This window comes from Carassius carassius, chromosome 26, assembly GCF_963082965.1.
Source record: "Carassius carassius chromosome 26, fCarCar2.1, whole genome shotgun sequence".
NCBI lineage: Eukaryota > Metazoa > Chordata > Actinopteri > Cypriniformes > Cyprinidae > Carassius > Carassius carassius.
In genome coordinates, this window is record NC_081780.1 from 3,407,632 (window position 1) to 3,425,262 (window position 17,631).

The window sequence follows — 17,631 nt, forward strand, 5'->3', positions numbered from 1 at the left end:
TATGTAAAAAAATACTTAAAAAACACTAAATGTACTACTTTTGAGGGGCTGTGAGGAGAGGTTTACTTAAGGATTGGCTAGAATGCCATGCATGTGCAGTGACTGGGCAGGAAGGAGAGAATTTGAATATTTTTGCAACGTGAATTAAGGCAGGAGGAGGGACTCACATTGCCTTTTGGGTGGTCATACAGTCAGAAGTGACGTTCTGCTTCATCTGTGTCTGTAGTTCAGAAGGAAAGACTCATGGCACGGATTGCTGCCTCCGTGATGTAAAAAGTGAAAGTTCTAACAGTGCAAACGTGTTCTATTGATGCCTAAGACAACAACACTTTCGTCCTTTTTGCATAGACACAGCCACATGCAGCTGGCACTGTGAGGTGGTTATATTAGTTAGCATCACTGAGAAAAGCCCAAACATGGAACTCTTTTGCTTGGAAAAGGACGCAATCGTGCGAGCTCAGAGAGATCCCAACATCTTTTGCGATGAAAGAGTATTGCAAAGTCTTTTAACAGTGGAGGACAGATATGTTCCCCAGGGACCCTATTTTAAATGTGTCCAGAAGGATATTCAGCCTTTTATGAGGCGGATGGTCGCGACGTGGATGTTGGAGGTTTGTAGTTAAAGTTTTATTATTGGAAACTGTTTGCTTGAACTGTGTTAAAAGTATTATGTAATGTAGAATAGCCTGGGAAGTAGGCTACCTAAAGTAAGCTATAGCTTGACTTTGGCATGTCTATTCGTTTTATTAAAATGCAGACAATCAAACTCGAGAAAACATTTGTTCACACCTGGATGCACATAGCATATATGTGTAGCTAATCAATGTGCAAAGGAAAAGTTTGATCAGGAAATCAGCAGGAAATGCAACGCTGAAATCTCCACACTTCACGATTGTATATGTTAATGTGTTAATTTAATAGGAAACGCTTTAGTATTTTTCTTCAAAGCATGCTTTATTAGACAGATGGGGGTATTTGCTTTATTTACATGCGTGTTATGAATGATGTTATACATTTGTGTAATTTTTGAGAATTTAAAAAAAAAGACTCATCCTTCGAGTTGCTTGGTGCGAAATTGCAGCCATGTTAAGAACCATCGATTTAAATGTATTTAAGTTAATCAGCATAATAATGTTGGATATAGTTTAATGCGATACATATGCTGTCACTGACATTATTTAGATCTTTTTTTTTTTTTTTTACGTGACGAATCACCAAAGCAGTCATGTGGGCGTCAATGGTTTTAACAAATGAATGAAGATCTTTACCACTGGAAATGTCCTCTTTCTCATGAAAAAGTTAACAGTAAGCACATATTGTACAAGCTGCAAATAGTATCTATAGATAAAAATAATTACACCTATATTAATAAATACTAAAAAAAATCGAATATGAACAAATATGTAGGCTATGATTAAAAGCTTTGGGCTAACAACATCTACAGAAAGTTGTAGCAAGGACATACAAATGTTAAATAAATAATAATTATTAGACAGCCTTGATCATTTAAATTGTGAATGAATTCTGTTGTGACCCTTAAGGTTTGTGAAGAGGAGAAATGTGAAGAGGATGTCTTTCCCTTGGCTATGAACTACCTGGACAGATTTTTAGCTGCGGTTCCTACAAGAAAATGTTATCTGCAGCTCTTAGGGGCCGTGTGTCTCTTCTTGGCTTCAAAATTAAAAGCTTGCCAACCACTGTCGGCCAGGAAGCTCTGCATGTACACAGACAACTCCATTACATCTCAACAACTGCTGGTAAGAGCTGATGGCCTTGATAACAGAAGGAAGTCCTCCAACTGTTGTGAATTCTATATTACTCAGACCCCAGTTGTATGATAGACCTAGGCTTGTGATCTGCTGATTCATCATATTTTTAATATTGTGAAATGTACAGTAGATGTTGGGGAAGAGAATTTAGCTTCTTTGCCTCCTAATGGTTGTTTTTGATCTTGAACAGTCTTCTGGGTTGAGTTGTGATGAAATGCACTTTTGATTTTTAGCCTCTCTGATCAGCCTGAGAATGGTTTTTTATGATTTATTACGGTTCCCATAAATTGGCAAGGACTCTTTTACATCATACACTTTTTTTCGAATCCCATGTAAACTGGTAAAAACCTGAAAATTTCTAAATCGAAATTATTTCTAGAGCTTTTGGATATTATAAAGAGAGAACAGGAAAGACAACTGGTTCACCTGGGTGGAATCAAAAAGCTTTCTTATGCATTGCAGTAGTGATTCTTGTATAAAACAGATGCATCAGCAAACTGAAGCAATCAGGGGGAGGTGATTTTTGGAGTCTTGACCTTACTAATTTGGTGTCAGGGACTGTCCCTTCTCGGCAGAGTCTTCACTTACTTTAAATCTCTCTTACTCTCTCTTCACTCACCAACACACACACAATAAGCGTGTTGAGATTCTCACTTTGGGCTGGTTTTCCCCTCATATCTCTGTTCTTAACAGTTTCTCAGAAAGCAGCTTCATCAGGCGAAACAAAGCCAGCCGAGCACGTGCAAGGAAGGAAGTTGAGCGTGTGCATGGAATACAGCATCTGGTTGGTGGAGATCAAAGACAAGGGGTGGAGCTTTGCATGATAACCTGATTTATTTTACAACTGTGATGTCCCTTTGGGCAAGACAGATCCATATTTAAAGAGCAACTTGACTAATTTCTTCCCTTTTTTGAAGAATCACAAGTTTTGAGTGACATAGAAACCCAACCTAGACTTTTCAAATGCCAGTGTCAGTAAGGCATGATGATTTATGTCACAACTTCTGGTTTAAGGCAATACGTGTCTTTGCATTTTTGAGCAGTTTAATCTGGTGTGAGTATGGCATGTGATCGGCTTTTACCACACAAGCTTGACACACTTTGCACAGTTGAAACAGTCAGGAGTGATTAAGTCAATTACATTATCCCTGACAAACACTAGTGGAGTGATGATATCAGATGATGATACACCGTCAGAAATGGGGTACAATAGGAGTCCATTTCTGTCCCCCAAGGTACAATCTACACTAACGTACCCCATAGGGCTTATTATTGGACCTCAAGGTACATGTATGTACCTTTTTGAGGGTCAGAAAGGTACATATATGTTCCCAAGCCTATGCCAAGGGTACAGCCCAAGTGACAAGCCATTGTACCCCTAAAGGTACAATTATGTACTTTATTTTCTTAGAGTGTACAATGGTACTGAATATACATATACTATGGTATTGAAATGATATAGTTTGTCGAATATTTTTGCAGACCCTTTTAATAGTTAAGTGCATATTCACTGTAAAAAAAATCTTTTGGAAGATGATTGAACTATGTTTTACAAGAAAATACTTGGTGTTACTTACTATCAATTTCTGAGTTTAAATCTTAAACCCGTTAATATGCATGAATAGTCGTGTATAAATTCCATAGCAGATCTAGACAGGTGGAGCTGGTGGAGGTGGAGGGTTTTAGGTGTATCCGCTTACAGCAAACCCTGAACTAGACTATTTAAATGTTGCACACAAGCCATCTCATTGGTTGGAAAATCAGCCAATCATCTTGTAAATTATGTGATTGCTAGGAGATTGCATGTAGATCTATATTTTTAATTAAACAAATTAAAATGTAGTAAATGTAGTAAATGATGTGATTGCAGATTGCATGTAGATCTAAATTTTTAATCAAATGAATTTCAACAGCTACAATCTGCACTGAAAATTTGAAAGACCATCCTTAGGTCATCTGGGCAAGTCCTTAACTGAGATAATAACCAAACCTTTCTGCATCCTGTATGGAGGCAGAACTAAAAAGGTGGATTGTTGGTTATATAGTAACTTTAGTTTACGGTCTTCTGCCACTCATATTCATTACCTCTTGTTTGGTTTCTGTCTTTCTCTGTCTCTCTGTTGGAGTGGGAGTTGGTGGTTCTTAGTAAATTGAAATGGAACCTGGCGGCCATCACCCCACTTGACTTTATCGAACACATCCTGCACAAACTGCCCTTCCCTGAAGACAGACTGACGCTGATCCGCAAACATGCGCAAACCTTCATCGCCCTCTGTGCAACAGGTAGGACCTGAGTTGAGTGACAGTGCACTGACTGCATTCGTCAGAAATGTGTCTGTATAAGCAGATATAAACATAGCCATTACTGTGCTAAAGATGTATGATGTGAATGTGTTAGGATGCTTTCCGCCTTGTTATTTGTGTCTATATAAAAGTTTTGTATATTTAACTGGGTGTGTTTCTGCGGCCCTGCATCTGTTCAAGAGGCTGAGATGGAGGAGCCTTTTAGAGCGATTGCAAATATTTTTGTCATTGCCTTTAACAGTTTTCTCAAGTCAGGAATGTTGGTTTGCTGCACAGCTGCTGTACTGTGGCAGTCAGTCGAGTGTAGGGTGTTTATTCAAGGACGACCGTTGCGTCCTGAAATAACCAGCACGCTAACACCAACAATGCAGATGAAACGAATTACTTCCAGCATGGAATAGCTGAGGCTTTCCTCCTTGACTGAAAACTGAGGGCCCGTTTTCAGGATGTCAAGGCAGAGGAAGAGGAGGAGTAGATCCTGGAAACCTCAGAGCCGTCTGAGAGATGAAGGGAGGGAGTAGGAGTAGAAGGAAGGATCTTCTCACTTTTCATTCACTGCTGCAGGACGATTTAAGGGAGGTGGTGATGTTAAAACAGGTCTGAAACCAGAGACCGTGTGAACCTCAGGTTCAGGTTTGCTTGGAATTCAAAGCAGATGTAAGATACATTAAGACTCCTCAATCAGACTGCATTATCTGTTAACTGTTTTCTGGGAAGTTGTTTTGAAGTTTCTCACAGGTGAGTAATGTTCTAGGGAACGTACTGACCAGGTCACTGATGTTTTGGGATGTGTGTGTGCTTGTTTTTTCCTCAGATCACAGCTTCACCATGTACCCTCCCTCCATGATCGCTACAGGATGTGTGGGGGCAGCAGTATGTGGCCTGAAGCCCGACCAGAGCAACCAAAATCTGTGGGGGGACAGTCTGACAGAGCTGCTGGCTAAAGTCACCCACACTGAGGTGGTAAGTGTCCAGCATCTTTGTACTGTAAAAAAAAAGAAGTGAAACAAAATCTCAGTAGTTACATAGCAAATGACCATTTAAGATATAGTTTAAATCAGGATTAGCCCTAGTTTGTTTAGTTGTACAGTAATCCATCCTGTGACATTTTATGAAAGAACAATTTCCTGATGACCCATTTTCTTTTTTGTATTTCTGTATTTCCTATTAAAGGGGTCATATGATGCGATTTCAAGTTTTCCTTTCTCTTTAGAGTGTTACAGGCTGATTGTGCACAGATAAGATCCCTGAAGTTGCAAATACTAAAGTCTCAAACCCAAAGAGATATTCTTTATCAAAATTAAGACTTGTCCACGCCCCCCTGAAATGGCTCATTCAATCACACCCCCACACGTCTACTTCACTATGTGGAAATATTTGTGTAATGCTGTCAGGGAGATGCTGTGTGTATTTAGGCGAAAGCAAAATCACTTTATTTGGCCTTCTGAAAGTAGATGCATTTAGGAATCTTTAAGATTACTTACAACAGAACGGCAATGCATTTTATGGACGACTGTTTCGTGAACCTAGGAGAGGAGGTAATTCTGACTTTGCTACGACAGTCTGGCGCTTCTGAATCAGCTACTTCGTGTTTTGATTTTAGTTTAAGTATTTACTATTGAATGTTCAAATGTGGAGATTCGCTGAGGCCCCTTGGTTAAGAAACAGTCCTAGAGCCTTAGAGCATTTATTAAATGATTGTTTAGCATTGTCAATTTTCAAATGAGTTTTCAATTCTAAATTCAATTTTGACTGTGCCAAACGGTGGATATAGCAGACGTGTGTGTGCAGGACATTCATGCATGACTCTATGGAAATGGAGAAATGTGTCATTTTATGAATGAATGTTTGTGTGTGTTCACTGCAGCAATGGTGAAGTGTTTTCAGAGCTGAATACTTGTGGCGAGACACAGGCCTCTCAACCACATCTGTGGATTAAAGGACAATGTTACACACACATACACACACTCAGGCTCTTACACAAACTTACACATCTTGGCTTCAGGCTGTTTTGAAAGTCTCACAGTAAAACGTTTTTGAATTGGACCCAGAGAGTGAACGCCCCATTTAAACTCCTCACATACACTCATAAGGTTTAACACATTCTTTTCTCTCTCCTCAATGTAAAGTGTTAAGTTTTTCTACATTTTAAGCTCTGGAAAAAACACCACATGTCGCCGTTAGCAACTATTCCTGTGCCTGTAGTTGTCAGGATAACAAGGACTGTTGTGGCCGTCTCATTCGGTTTTGGGGAAAAAAACAGGTTTTAATTATCCTGAGAGTTTGATACAGGATCATTCCGTCAGACCTCCCACATCTCTGCAGAAAGAGAGACACCGATATCTATGTTTTATTCTTTGAAAAATAAAGGTTCCAAAAAGGGGTTTTTCAGTGATGCCATAGAAAAACTATTTTTGGCTCCTCAAATAACTTTTCAGTAAACAGTTCTTAAAAGAGCCATTATTCTTAATGTGAAGAACGTTTAAAAAGCTTAAAAACCTTTTTCTGCTATAAAGAACCTCGAAAGGTTCTATGGATGTTAAAGGATCTTCATGGAACCGTCGATGCCAATAAAGAATCTTTAAGAGTGTAAATAGTCCTGCATAGCCGATTGGCATTAAATCTGAAACAGTTTACAGCTTCATTTTGGCTAAGAACTGCCTATTTAGACAGGAAAAAATCTGTCTGACCAACATGAGAACAATATAAGTTTTAATTTATGTGGCGTTTGGGGGCGAGTGAATCTGAAACTGTAAACATGATATTTTTTTTAAGTTGTAAAAACGGCAAAGATTATTGGAGCAAAAGAAAGCACTAGTTCAGTCTTTCTATCTCAAAATGTCATGTTTTATTCAATGTTGCCTGCAATTTCTTTGTAATTAACTAAGAAATTGACTAGCAATTTCTGATGGAAAAAATTTAAATCCTACACCCATTTTTTGAGTCTACAATAATCATGGACAAATCATTGAAGTAATTATACAACAGCATAATTGTAGTATTTGGAAAATTATATACATCTTTTGTCTAGAGTCTCATTAAAATAAACCCCCCAAAAAACTCAAAAGTTTTTTGTTTGTTTGTTTGTGTTAAAAACATTTTTATAATCTAAAGAACCTTATCACACAACAAAGAATCACTTGTGCAATGTGAGGGCTTTGGAACCTTTATTTTTAAGAGTGAGTATCCAGTACCATCTGGGGCTGACACTAGTGTGCATAGTCCTTACCTGGGTTTCTTCTTATTTTCTCCCTTTCTTCTAGGACTGTCTGAAGTCATGTCAAGAGCAGATCGAGCAGTTACTGGCCAACAGCCTGAAAGAAAGTCAACAACAGCATCAACAGCTACAGGAGGGAAGAGCCAGCAACAAAGGGACGCAATCTCAAAACCTGTCCTGCACCCCTACAGATGTCCGTGATGTCAACCTTTGATGTCGGTTCCTGTTCCTATCCACCTCCTCAGCCTAGAAAAGATTCAGTTATTATTGTTACTGTATTTAAGTTTAGTTTCAAAGACACATTAGATGGTCGTATGCGCATAACACAAGAACACAAGCTTGATGTTTTATAACGGAGCTTAACAGCTGCTGCTGCCGTCTCATATCTGCAGGCGGTGGCGTTTTACATACTTGAATTTAATTGAATTGGCCTCAAACCATGATTAAATAATGCAGTATATTGTATATCACTTAACAAAGACCATACATCTGTCTTGGCTATCAAATACAACTGTTTTATAATTATTATTATAATTTATGTGGTTATTTAATAATTATAATAATACTACTACAATAATATGATGCTTTTCATCTTACACAAATGTATTTGCTTAGTAATTCCCAGAGGCCATTTTTTATATAATATAGGATGCATGTGATCCCATGAAAATGCTACTCTACTGACTGGATAGAAACATACATCAGACCTTTCAGTGGGATCTGCTTGCTTATCAATAGAGATATTAATACAAAGATCTGATGAGTTACTTCTCAGGTACAAGTAACTCTTATTATTGGGATTATTTACACTGAATGTTATTGCATGAAATAAGCATATATGAATATTTTAAATGGTTTCTATCCATGCATGGTGACCGTCACAGCTTCATGAGCTTGCAGGACAGTTTCAGATGGACACTAAGCATGTAGCAAAGCTGGAGTAAAGGTGAGGTAGGGAAGGAAGGAAAGAGGCAAATCAAAGAATACAGATTGAAAGATTTTGCACGTGATTGATATATGAACGGTTTTAGACAGGTGGTTACTGGAACGCTCTATAATGTTTGTAATGAATGAGCGTGATGCTGTTTGCTCATTTGTTTTATTTGAACACCACTTATGGGTCAGGGACACTCGTAATGCTGGAGGGATTGAATCTTTGGGGAGTCTTGAAATCCTTCTTAGCAAAGACATGATACAAAGGCACTTTCACATATCACCTCTCGCTGGTTAGCCATGGTATACAAGAGGAGGGAATACCAATCATTTCTAAGGTTTTTTTTTGTTTTTCTTAAGTTATTTTTGTTTTGGGGCTGGTTTCCCATATTAGGTGTGCTTGCGGGTTAAAGTTTTAAATTTAGACCAATAAATTTAGACCAATCTAAACTGATCTAACAGTCAGCTGCCAATAGAAATGGTGAGGTTTGACTTACCAAGATTGGTTGCATTTTACTTTAGTTGTGTGGAATTCAAGTCAGCATAGATAGGACATCAAATTTAATTAACTCACTTTATTTTAGTAGTCGATTTTATTTTAGTTTCTCAAAATACCAGTCATCTACTTGAACTTTTCTCATAGTTAGGAAAAAGATATTTTGAAACATTATGCCATTTTCTTTTCTCTTTCTTCCTTAGTTTGTTCTTGCACTTTTGAAAATTGATTGAGTTTTCAGTTATCTTTATATCAGTGGACCTAATAGTAACTTAGGTAGGTGTGAGATGTTTGAGACGTTTACTTCAAATATATTACATGTGGTGCTGACACAAATGTGCCATTCCAACACATCTATGCAAATAAACTCCATGTTTTGAGTTTTTCTAAAAAAAAAAAAAAAATTCATTTTCAATGTTCAGACATTTTCACACATTTAAGTTTTGCGTGAGTTTGTGTGCTATATTATATCCTAAAGTTAATTTTATGTTCTTCCCATTCTTTTATTTCTGTATAAATGTTTGAACTTGTGTTCCAGTGCTGCTAAAAGAAAAAGAAAAATGAAAAAAAAGAGCTAATGCGTATCTTAATTTCGGTTTCCATGTTGCTGCTATATCAGAATTATTAAAAGTGTTTTCATGGTGGCTGCATTTCTGTTTTCTGTTTGCATTTACACTCAATTATTTTCACGCATGAAGTGTCTTGGCGGTTACTGGCAGATATTTGCATGAACAGTCTTGCCTCATTTTTGTTTAATGTCATCTAACTTGACTGTTGTCTGACTTCTAGCTATTATTTTACTTTGTGAAATGAAACGTCTTTTTTGTTTTCAAATATTGTTCCTGCCCACAGTCACAATACCTCACAGTGCTTCAGTCAGAAGTTTATAGAAGAGTAGTAAGATTAAAAGAGGCGTTGAAGCTACAGTTGAAGACTCCAGGTTTGTTCTTTTACTAGGCTAGCTTGTCAGACACACAGTCACCAAACAGCTGTAAAAGCATTGTCTTGCCAGGTGCATGTAAGACTGGCAACGCATTGTTTAGATACAAAATACTGTTTTTAATTTTGTTTTAATTGTCTTGAAGTACTCACCCTTTTTTCCACCTACACGCCCAAAAATATCCAAATACGTGGCATTTCAGCAATACCCTCATTTTTGTTTTTGCCCTAGGACACTTACCTCATTTGGACCTATCAGATAATTAAATTATTCAATTTCAATTCAATTGAATAAACCTCAATTTAAAAAAAAACTGTGTTAAGTTTTTTTATTCTTCAGCAACTGAATGACGCTCTTCATGTGAATCAGACCTAATGTTCTTTTGTCACAGCTGTGGCCTTAAGCAAGAAGCTTAACTCTGCAACTCAAAAATGAGTTATTCTCAAATGGGTTAGTTGGGTTGAACAGCTTATTGCTGACCTCTGGTGCTTAGAAGATGGGTTGCAGGGAGTTTGTGGCATTATATTAGACAGCCTCAAACATTATGTAAATATTTATATCGTATATTAAATGATTACTTTTTAAAATTATTTTAAATAACACATTCATTTAATTCATGCAAAAAAACCATTTGCACCTTTATGACAATGTTATGGGTCCATACATATTTTTTTTTTTCGTTTTTCGATCATCTTAATCGTTACGAAATTAATTTTAAAAAACACATCTACATGTCGGGGGAAGCATTTATGATATTATCTCATATTATTGACTTAGTTTAGGGGTGTTTGGCTGTGTAATGCTACGTGAAAAGATCACATGATAGACTTTTATTTTGAAACGAGTTCGACAGTTCTTCACTTGCCGCTTCCGTTCACTCTGTTGATATTCTTTGGAGTTGCTGCCTTCACACCAGCTATTCAACCGCGTTCATGGAGGACTGATGCAGGGGAGGTGTGTATCAAATCACTTTTAAAATGAATTTGTGTGGAGTGTAGAAGCTTTTTACCCTTAAAAACCAATATATTCTTTCGTGTTTTATTAGCTGTCGAGTGAGTTCTCCAGCTGTCTCAGTGTAGAGATTGCTGTGCAAGTGTTTCTCAAGTGCACATTGCATGAAAGCCTCATATAACGTAACATTACAGCTGGCTAACATGGATTATAAAACTAATAAACTGACAAAGTGACCACTGAGTATGGTATAGTTTTATTCTGTTTAGACACGAAAGCTTTTCAGTCTTATTGGAGCCATTCGCATGCTTTTGAATCCAGTTTATGTGGCTGCTGATATTGTCTGCTTATACTTTCTGGTTTGTTATGAAAGCTTATGGTTTGGTAGAGGATAAAGTGCAGATATGACACCATCAAAGGAAGGCATGACCTCCCTCATCGAAAAGACCATAAAGCTGAGGAAGGAGGAACAGGCTCGGCAGGTTGTCCTGGCATGGGCCGTGTTAAATATGTCTCTGGCTGGGATGATCTACACTGAGATGTGAGTTCAGACATGCCCCTTATAATCCCTAATGTGATTGTAGTGTCTTCTGAACCACGGCTAACCAAGTCACCTTGTCTTTTAGGTCTGGGAAGCTTCTTAGTAGATACTACAACATAACCTATTGGCCCATCTGGTATATTGGTAAGTGTACGTATAATAAGAGCTCAAAACGTGTGGGTGATCTACGAGGTTGCTTTTCATCTGACTGGTTTTGTTGGACAGAGCTTGCCCTGGCTTCCCTGTTCAGTCTCAATGCACTTTTTGACTTCTGGAAGTATTTCAAGTACACTATGGCCCCATCCACGATTACCGTCAGTCCAGGACAACATCAGCTTTTTGGGCTCAAGGGCTCAGGTGAGTTAGATAATCTGGAATGAAGTCTTTTGGGTAAAAACAATCTGGCACAATGCTATTCCTCGAGGCACAGACAATTTTAGCATACGTTATTGTGTTATTTTACTCAAAAATGTGATGTATGGTTCTAAAAGTACAAATTTGAATCATCAGTATGATGATAAATCTAATACTGGTTGTCTTGGTTGTCACATACAGCTTTGATGTATGTCCAGTATGAACACTTCCAACCTATACGAGAGAGTGAATTAAAATTAATTAAAAAAATGGCCGATCTGGACAGATTCCACCATTACAAAATTGGCCAGGTTGGCCATTAATTAATTGTAGTGATTAGTAAATCAGACGAGCAAAACCAATTAAAAAAAGATTAAGTACATTAGAACAAGCTATGAGTATGAGTGCCTGGACGGACTGAGACTTAGATGCAGTGACTGTCATCTTGGCTTTGTGCAATATAGTCTTTATTTTGACATCTGTAACATCTGGAATTAACTTCATTGAGAACACCATTGCTTGTGCCACAACACAGTTATATCCATATATATATATATATATATATATATATATATACATACATACATACATACATACATACATACATACATACATATACACACACACACACACACACACACACACATGTGTGTATATATGTATGGTTTGTGTGTATGTATATGTATGCATGTATGTATGAACTAATCAGGTTTGCTGTGTTCACAGGGATTCAAGCCTCTCCGCCTCAGAAACAAGAAAAGAAGGAAGCTCCAGTCTACGTCCAGTCGTCTCCTCTGCAGGGACAGAATGTTCTCAGTTTTAGTCCTGCGCGACCCTCAAGCACCAGCCCCAAGTTTTCCCCCAGCTGTGTGTCTGGGTTCAGTCCTCCTCTGAGTAGCCATTCTTCAGCAGGAGGACCATTCTCGCCTTCCATGGCATTTGGCAAGGTTGAGTACTTTGAAATGTTGAAATGTAATTGTAATTTTTATATTACATTCTCTTCACACACCCACTGCTTATTATGTCTGCAGGTGTTGAACTATAGTCCATCTCCAAGTTCTTCTCCGTACCCAAGCAATCTCGGACCGGCGGAAGGCACCAGTATCCGTGCTCGGTACCGCACATCCCCGTCAGTCTTTAATTCACCCGGAGGTAAGGAGGAATACATCGATGACCTGAAGACTTTGGAGAAGTTTTTACGTACAGAGGAGGAGAAAAGTCACCGCAGTCAGCTGGGTAAGAGTTCTGCTTGGTGCGAATCAAATTGTGGCTGTGCTAAGCAGTGGCCAATGACATTTTTCTTTGCAATATTTCCTTATTTAGGGAGTCCAGAGTCAACATCTCCAAGACACAGTCCATCGTTCTGGAACTACAGTCGTTCGGTGGGAGATTATGCACAAAGCCTGAGGAAGTTTCAGTATCAGCCAGCCTTCCGTTCACAGGCACCGTCTGCCCATAAAGACGACACCGAGCTGGGCTCTAAACATGCTGCTGAAGAGGTGAGGATCAAATTAATAGCAGGATTTCAAATCATCTTTAGTAAACAGAAAGAGAGATCAGTACAGAGATTTTCCAACTTATTACAGGTCTGGGCAAGAATCACGACGAGTCGTGCGGTGACTGATAATATCGACAGCTGGACTGCAAAACTGAGAAATGTGAGACCATTCCTTTTTTTTTTTATGTATTTAAATAATAGAATAATACATTTGTTTTTTTTTAAGTAGTTTAGTATTTACGTATTCTTTAAGTAATAATAATAATAGAAAATTAAATAGTTAAGTTAAATGTAATAGTTATTTAAATGTAAGCATTATTGTTATTATTATTTTGTTTAGCTAATTTAATATTTATGTATTCTTTCTTACTTATAAAATTACCAATAATATTTAAATTATTATTATATTATATTAAATTGTTATAATATGTGGTTGAATTAAATATATGTATTATTTAATTATCAATATTAATGTTTTTATTAATTTAAAATTTTTATTATAATTTTTAATTTAATTGAATATTTATTTTAAGACAATGTCAATCTTTCTTATTCCAGTGGATCAATGACACCATTCTAGTTCATCTGGTCAAAGAGATCGACTCAGTCAACAGTCAGCTCAGGAGGATGGGTTGTCCTGAGCTCCAGATCGGAGGTAATCTTCTTTTCTGCCAAAGATATTTAGCTGTAAAAGTTTTCATTATGTCTCACCTCTGTTGCCCTTGTTTCATGAAGAGGCCAGCATCAGCAGTCTCAAACAAGCTGCTGTGGTCAAAGCTTCTGTGATCCCCACCCTCAATGCTATTGTACAGTATTTAGATGTCACACCAAACCAGGAGTATCTCATGGAGAGAATCAAGGGTGAGCAGAATATACACACCTGGCTGGGATTGAACATGATAAATATTTAGACTTTCCATGGTCCTATATCATGAACAGAGATGATGCTACTGTGTTTGTTTATATCTCTTGCAGAATTAGCCCACAGCGGCTGCATGAGCTCTTTCCGTTGGAATGGAGGAGGAGATCTCAAAAACCGGAAATGGGACACAGACCTTCTGACAGACTCTGCGGTGTGTTTCCATCATTTATTATCACATATTACCAATCCATTGCAGTTTAGAGGAGATCATTACAAATATAATTGACACAAACACAGATCCTGATGCATGTGCTGTGTACATACCTGGACTCCCGACTCCCTCCACATCCTAAGTATCCTGACGGAAAAACCTTTACGTCCCAGCATTTTATACAGACACCAGATAAACCAGGTATACAGAGACAATGTGTTGCAATACCAGTGTTATGGTATTGTAAGGTGCTTTTGACATTCGTATTAGTTTTTTTTTTAATTATTTTATTAAATCAAGCTAAACTAAATAAAAAAAATTGAATTTTACTTTGGCAACTACTTGAATTTTATTTTTTGTTTTAATTAACTATACCTTTTTTTATACAGCCTGTTTAATCTATGACTCTGTGAATTTCTAACAGACGTGTCCAACGAGAACCTGTTTTGCATTCATCAAAGTAGCACAAACCCTCCTCATTATCAGCTCGTCTACCAGGGCCACATCTACAGCTTGCCAAAGGTAAGAACGTACTTTCCAGCCGTAATTACAGTGGAGTGACTTTCTGTGACTCATGCCTAATTGTGTTTCCACAGGGCAGAAATAACTTGTTTCATACCATCCTGATGTTCCTCTACATTATCAAAACCAAGGAGTCTGGCATGCTGGGGTGAGTGTAGATTCATCATGTTATCTGTGATTTGGTTGGTTTTAAGGAATTTTGTTACTTGAAGAGCTGTTTCTATTTTGGATCTTTGGATCTTGAAAGTATGTGTTATGTTGAAGTACAGAATAGAAGAAACCTTTTGCCCCCATTTTTTTGTACCAGGAGAGTGAATCTGGGTCTTTCAGGAGTGAATGTACTCTGGATCTTCGGCGACTAAGATGTCACACTGCACAAGCCTTGGGATGTGATAAAGACTGATTTTTTTTTTACCTTTACATTCTTGTAATGCTGCATGTTTTTGAAATGCATTGTACTGTCACATTACTTGCAACCTTAATGCAAATACAAACAAACCACAGAGGTCATTTTAGCTGAGGAAAACGTTTTTAAATTTCAACACTGACATTTATTACTTGAAATGGTGTCAAAATGGATCTTTTTCCACTGGTTTTTGTATACAAATTTTTTGTATTTATCATAAAAGAAAAACAATATAATTATACATGAATGTAAATTCTTTATGGTTAGTTTGGATGGGTGGACACTGCAGGGGTTATAATTTTTTTAGCTTTTTTTCCATGCACTTGCAATGACATGCAACTATGAACTAGCATGAGTATTTACTTTTTAAACAACTTGGTGTAATGATGTTTACTTGCTCTCAGTGACAGGCTTTTCTTATTTCTCCCCACTGTTATTGTGACAATATACAGAAGAGCTGGGATGACAGATGATCCCGATCTTGAATGCCAAATTTAATATTAGACAAGAAATGTTAATGTTGTTTGTATTTTATACTGTGTCTGAAGTGAAACTTGAAGTGGAATGAGCTTCCATGTTTGTCTTTGGTTTTCAAATTAATAAATTCCCAGCATTGTTTTTTACTCCAAGTCTTGAACTCTATTCCCAGTGTTAACCACTGGATGGTAGTGATGCACACCAACAAATGGTTATAAACGGTAAGAATATACGTTTTATTTTTATAAAGCTGCTATAGCAGCTTCGCTGGAACTACAACTTAAATTTCCTAGAATGCTAGAATCCTGAAATTGACTTCTGTTTAAGCACAAGGCTCAAGTAGAACCATGATATTTCTTGAAGTACCTTGTCAATATGTATGATAAGTATTCGGTACTATGGTATTACCATCTGTTGCAGTATTTTTGTGAAGATATAGTTGACGGTGTTTGGTGTAAAAAAAAAACGAATAATTTTTTTATACAAAATAATAATAGAACGTAGTATTCGAAAGATATCCGTTACATTTAAGAAGCGTAGAATAATACGTAATGGACGCTCTGGTAACGTGAACTGCATGTCCCATGGTGCTTTGCGCCGCGCGTCATCCCACCGTGCGTATCTGGTCGTGTGTCGGTTCTCTCTGTGTCGAAAAAAAAAAAGCACCGTGCGGTTCACAGCGATGTCAGTCCAGGCTGTGGCAGCGAAAATGGCTGAGGTCGAATTAAAAGACGTGGCCGGTAAAGACGCTTCCCCCGCCATATCTCCGCTGACACCGAAGGCAGAGGAGAAGAAGAGTGAAAATAACTCGAGTTCGTCGACAGCAGCGGCGTTGGAGCCGAACCCCGTGAAGATGCCGCAGGCGTCCGCGATGAAGCGGCCGGATCCGCAGCAGAACGGCGGCGAGGCGTTTATCAACTGCGACGGCACCGTAGCCGAGGCACCGCGAATGAAAAAGGTAACGTGGACCGAATGTGATGAGATCCGTAAAATCTGTGACGGAGCTAGTTTTGAACCGCTGTCGTGTGTCATTGTGCGGCGATGATTCCTGGCCTATCAGACCTGTACTAGCAGCGTAACAGCTGTAAATTCACGTCCGTTTTCCAGCAGCTGTCCGGAGATCGGTGACAGATCTACCGAGTGATTTGACGGGGATTTTGGTCGGATCACGTTGATTTCGAGCGCGTTAGCGATTGTTTCTAGTGATTGAAAGAGACCCGCAGTGCGCGTGTCGTAGCGCTGCATGCGTTTATCCAGGTAAAAACATAATGTGCTTGATATTGTAACACTTTTATAATAACTTTAAACAGGAATGGATGCGCTAATTACGTAATGCTTTAGATAAGCAGTTGTATGCATTTCATTGTGTTGCACTTTCATGGCATTGTTTGATTGTACTAGATTTAAGCAAGACTTAGTATTTGATACTGATTTTAATTACAGGTGTTATTCGATTTTAATGTTAGTTTTTTAATAACCCAAGTGTTTTATTTTTATTTTATTAAATGTGATTTTCAGTCCAGTGTCAGTGAACAATTTGTAATGTGATTGTCAAGATAAAAAGCTATGTGAGAAGCCTACAAAGATTGTGATCAGTTGTGAGCTGGTGTTACAGTGATTTTTCATTCGTTTTGGTTGCAGATACTTCTCTTATAGCATTATAGCACAAGTCTATACTTCCTCTGTATGCAAATATCTAGTTTTGATTTTTTCAGTTTCAAAGGGGAGAAAGGTTTTGTTTGAGTATATACAGGTCAGTTTTGTGGCATTTTAACTTAACAGTATTGGAGTAAGGCCAGTAAAATGGTTGTAGTTGATGGTTTGGGTAATTTTCCAGTTCTGTTATGATTTGGTTGCTCTGTCCATGTGTCCTGATTGACGGTGTGTTCATTTGAAACCCTGCTATTTGACTTTCTGAAATAAATGTCATTTCTGTTCCCTATTCAAAAGCATTGCCAGATTTTATAAGAGGAAAGAGACTTGATATAACTTGAGTGATGTTGCTCTTCTATTATGTGTCAGTGTGAATAACACTATGCCAAGACTGTGACCTCTCTCTGTTGTGTGGCCGGGGCTAGATTAGCTAAACAGAGCGCTTTAGGTTTGACACTTATCTGTTTGGATCGTTCTTTGGAAGGACTTAATACAGA

General features: G+C 37.9%; 3 protein-coding genes across 3 annotated transcripts in view; all 3 read left to right on the top strand.

Moving 5' to 3' along the window:
• The first annotated feature begins 207 nt into the window (after window positions 1-207).
• LOC132105532 (G1/S-specific cyclin-D2-like) lies at window positions 208-9,416 on the top strand. The gene is made up of 5 exons (XM_059510703.1): window positions 208-611; window positions 1,542-1,755; window positions 3,891-4,052; window positions 4,888-5,036; window positions 7,337-9,416. Exons 1-5 carry the CDS (start codon window positions 417-419, stop codon window positions 7,502-7,504), a joined length of 888 nt encoding a protein of 295 aa, XP_059366686.1. The 5' UTR covers window positions 208-416; the 3' UTR covers window positions 7,505-9,416.
• Window positions 9,417-10,474: 1,058 nt separating this feature from the next.
• LOC132105533 (transmembrane protein 209-like) lies at window positions 10,475-15,319 on the top strand. The gene is made up of 15 exons (XM_059510704.1): window positions 10,475-10,613; window positions 10,984-11,151; window positions 11,237-11,295; window positions 11,377-11,508; window positions 12,232-12,452; window positions 12,537-12,741; window positions 12,829-13,004; window positions 13,092-13,163; window positions 13,562-13,658; window positions 13,739-13,864; window positions 13,979-14,076; window positions 14,163-14,277; window positions 14,501-14,598; window positions 14,673-14,746; window positions 14,906-15,319. Exons 2-15 carry the CDS (start codon window positions 11,015-11,017, stop codon window positions 14,958-14,960), a joined length of 1,665 nt encoding a protein of 554 aa, XP_059366687.1. The 5' UTR covers window positions 10,475-10,613; window positions 10,984-11,014; the 3' UTR covers window positions 14,961-15,319.
• Window positions 15,320-16,076: 757 nt separating this feature from the next.
• LOC132105534 (putative adenosylhomocysteinase 3) overlaps window positions 16,077-17,631 on the top strand; it is a 34,210-nt gene continuing 32,655 nt past the window's right edge. Inside the window, exon 1 of the mRNA XM_059510706.1 lies at window positions 16,077-16,439. Within this exon, the coding sequence (XP_059366689.1) occupies window positions 16,164-16,439 (276 nt within the window). The 5' untranslated portion in view covers window positions 16,077-16,163. The remainder of the gene's footprint in view (window positions 16,440-17,631) is intronic.

What these genes read in the sequence shown, in the direction of transcription:
- LOC132105532 (XM_059510703.1), top strand. Translation starts at nt 417, where the DNA reads ATGGAACTCTTTTGCTTGGAAAAGGACGCAATCGTGCGAGCTCAGAGA. An exon ending in CATTACATCTCAACAACTGC is followed by an intron (nt 1,756 to 3,890) that starts TGGTAAGAGCTG and finishes CTGTCTCTCTGT; the next exon opens with TGGAGTGGGAGTTGGTGGTT. An exon ending in AAGTCACCCACACTGAGGTG is followed by an intron (nt 5,037 to 7,336) that starts GTAAGTGTCCAG and finishes CCTTTCTTCTAG; the next exon opens with GACTGTCTGAAGTCATGTCA.
- LOC132105533 (XM_059510704.1), top strand. Translation starts at nt 11,015, where the DNA reads ATGACACCATCAAAGGAAGGCATGACCTCCCTCATCGAAAAGACCATA. An exon ending in TTGGCCCATCTGGTATATTG is followed by an intron (nt 11,296 to 11,376) that starts GTAAGTGTACGT and finishes TTTGTTGGACAG; the next exon opens with AGCTTGCCCTGGCTTCCCTG. An exon ending in AAGGAGTCTGGCATGCTGGG is followed by an intron (nt 14,747 to 14,905) that starts GTGAGTGTAGAT and finishes TTTTTGTACCAG; the next exon opens with GAGAGTGAATCTGGGTCTTT.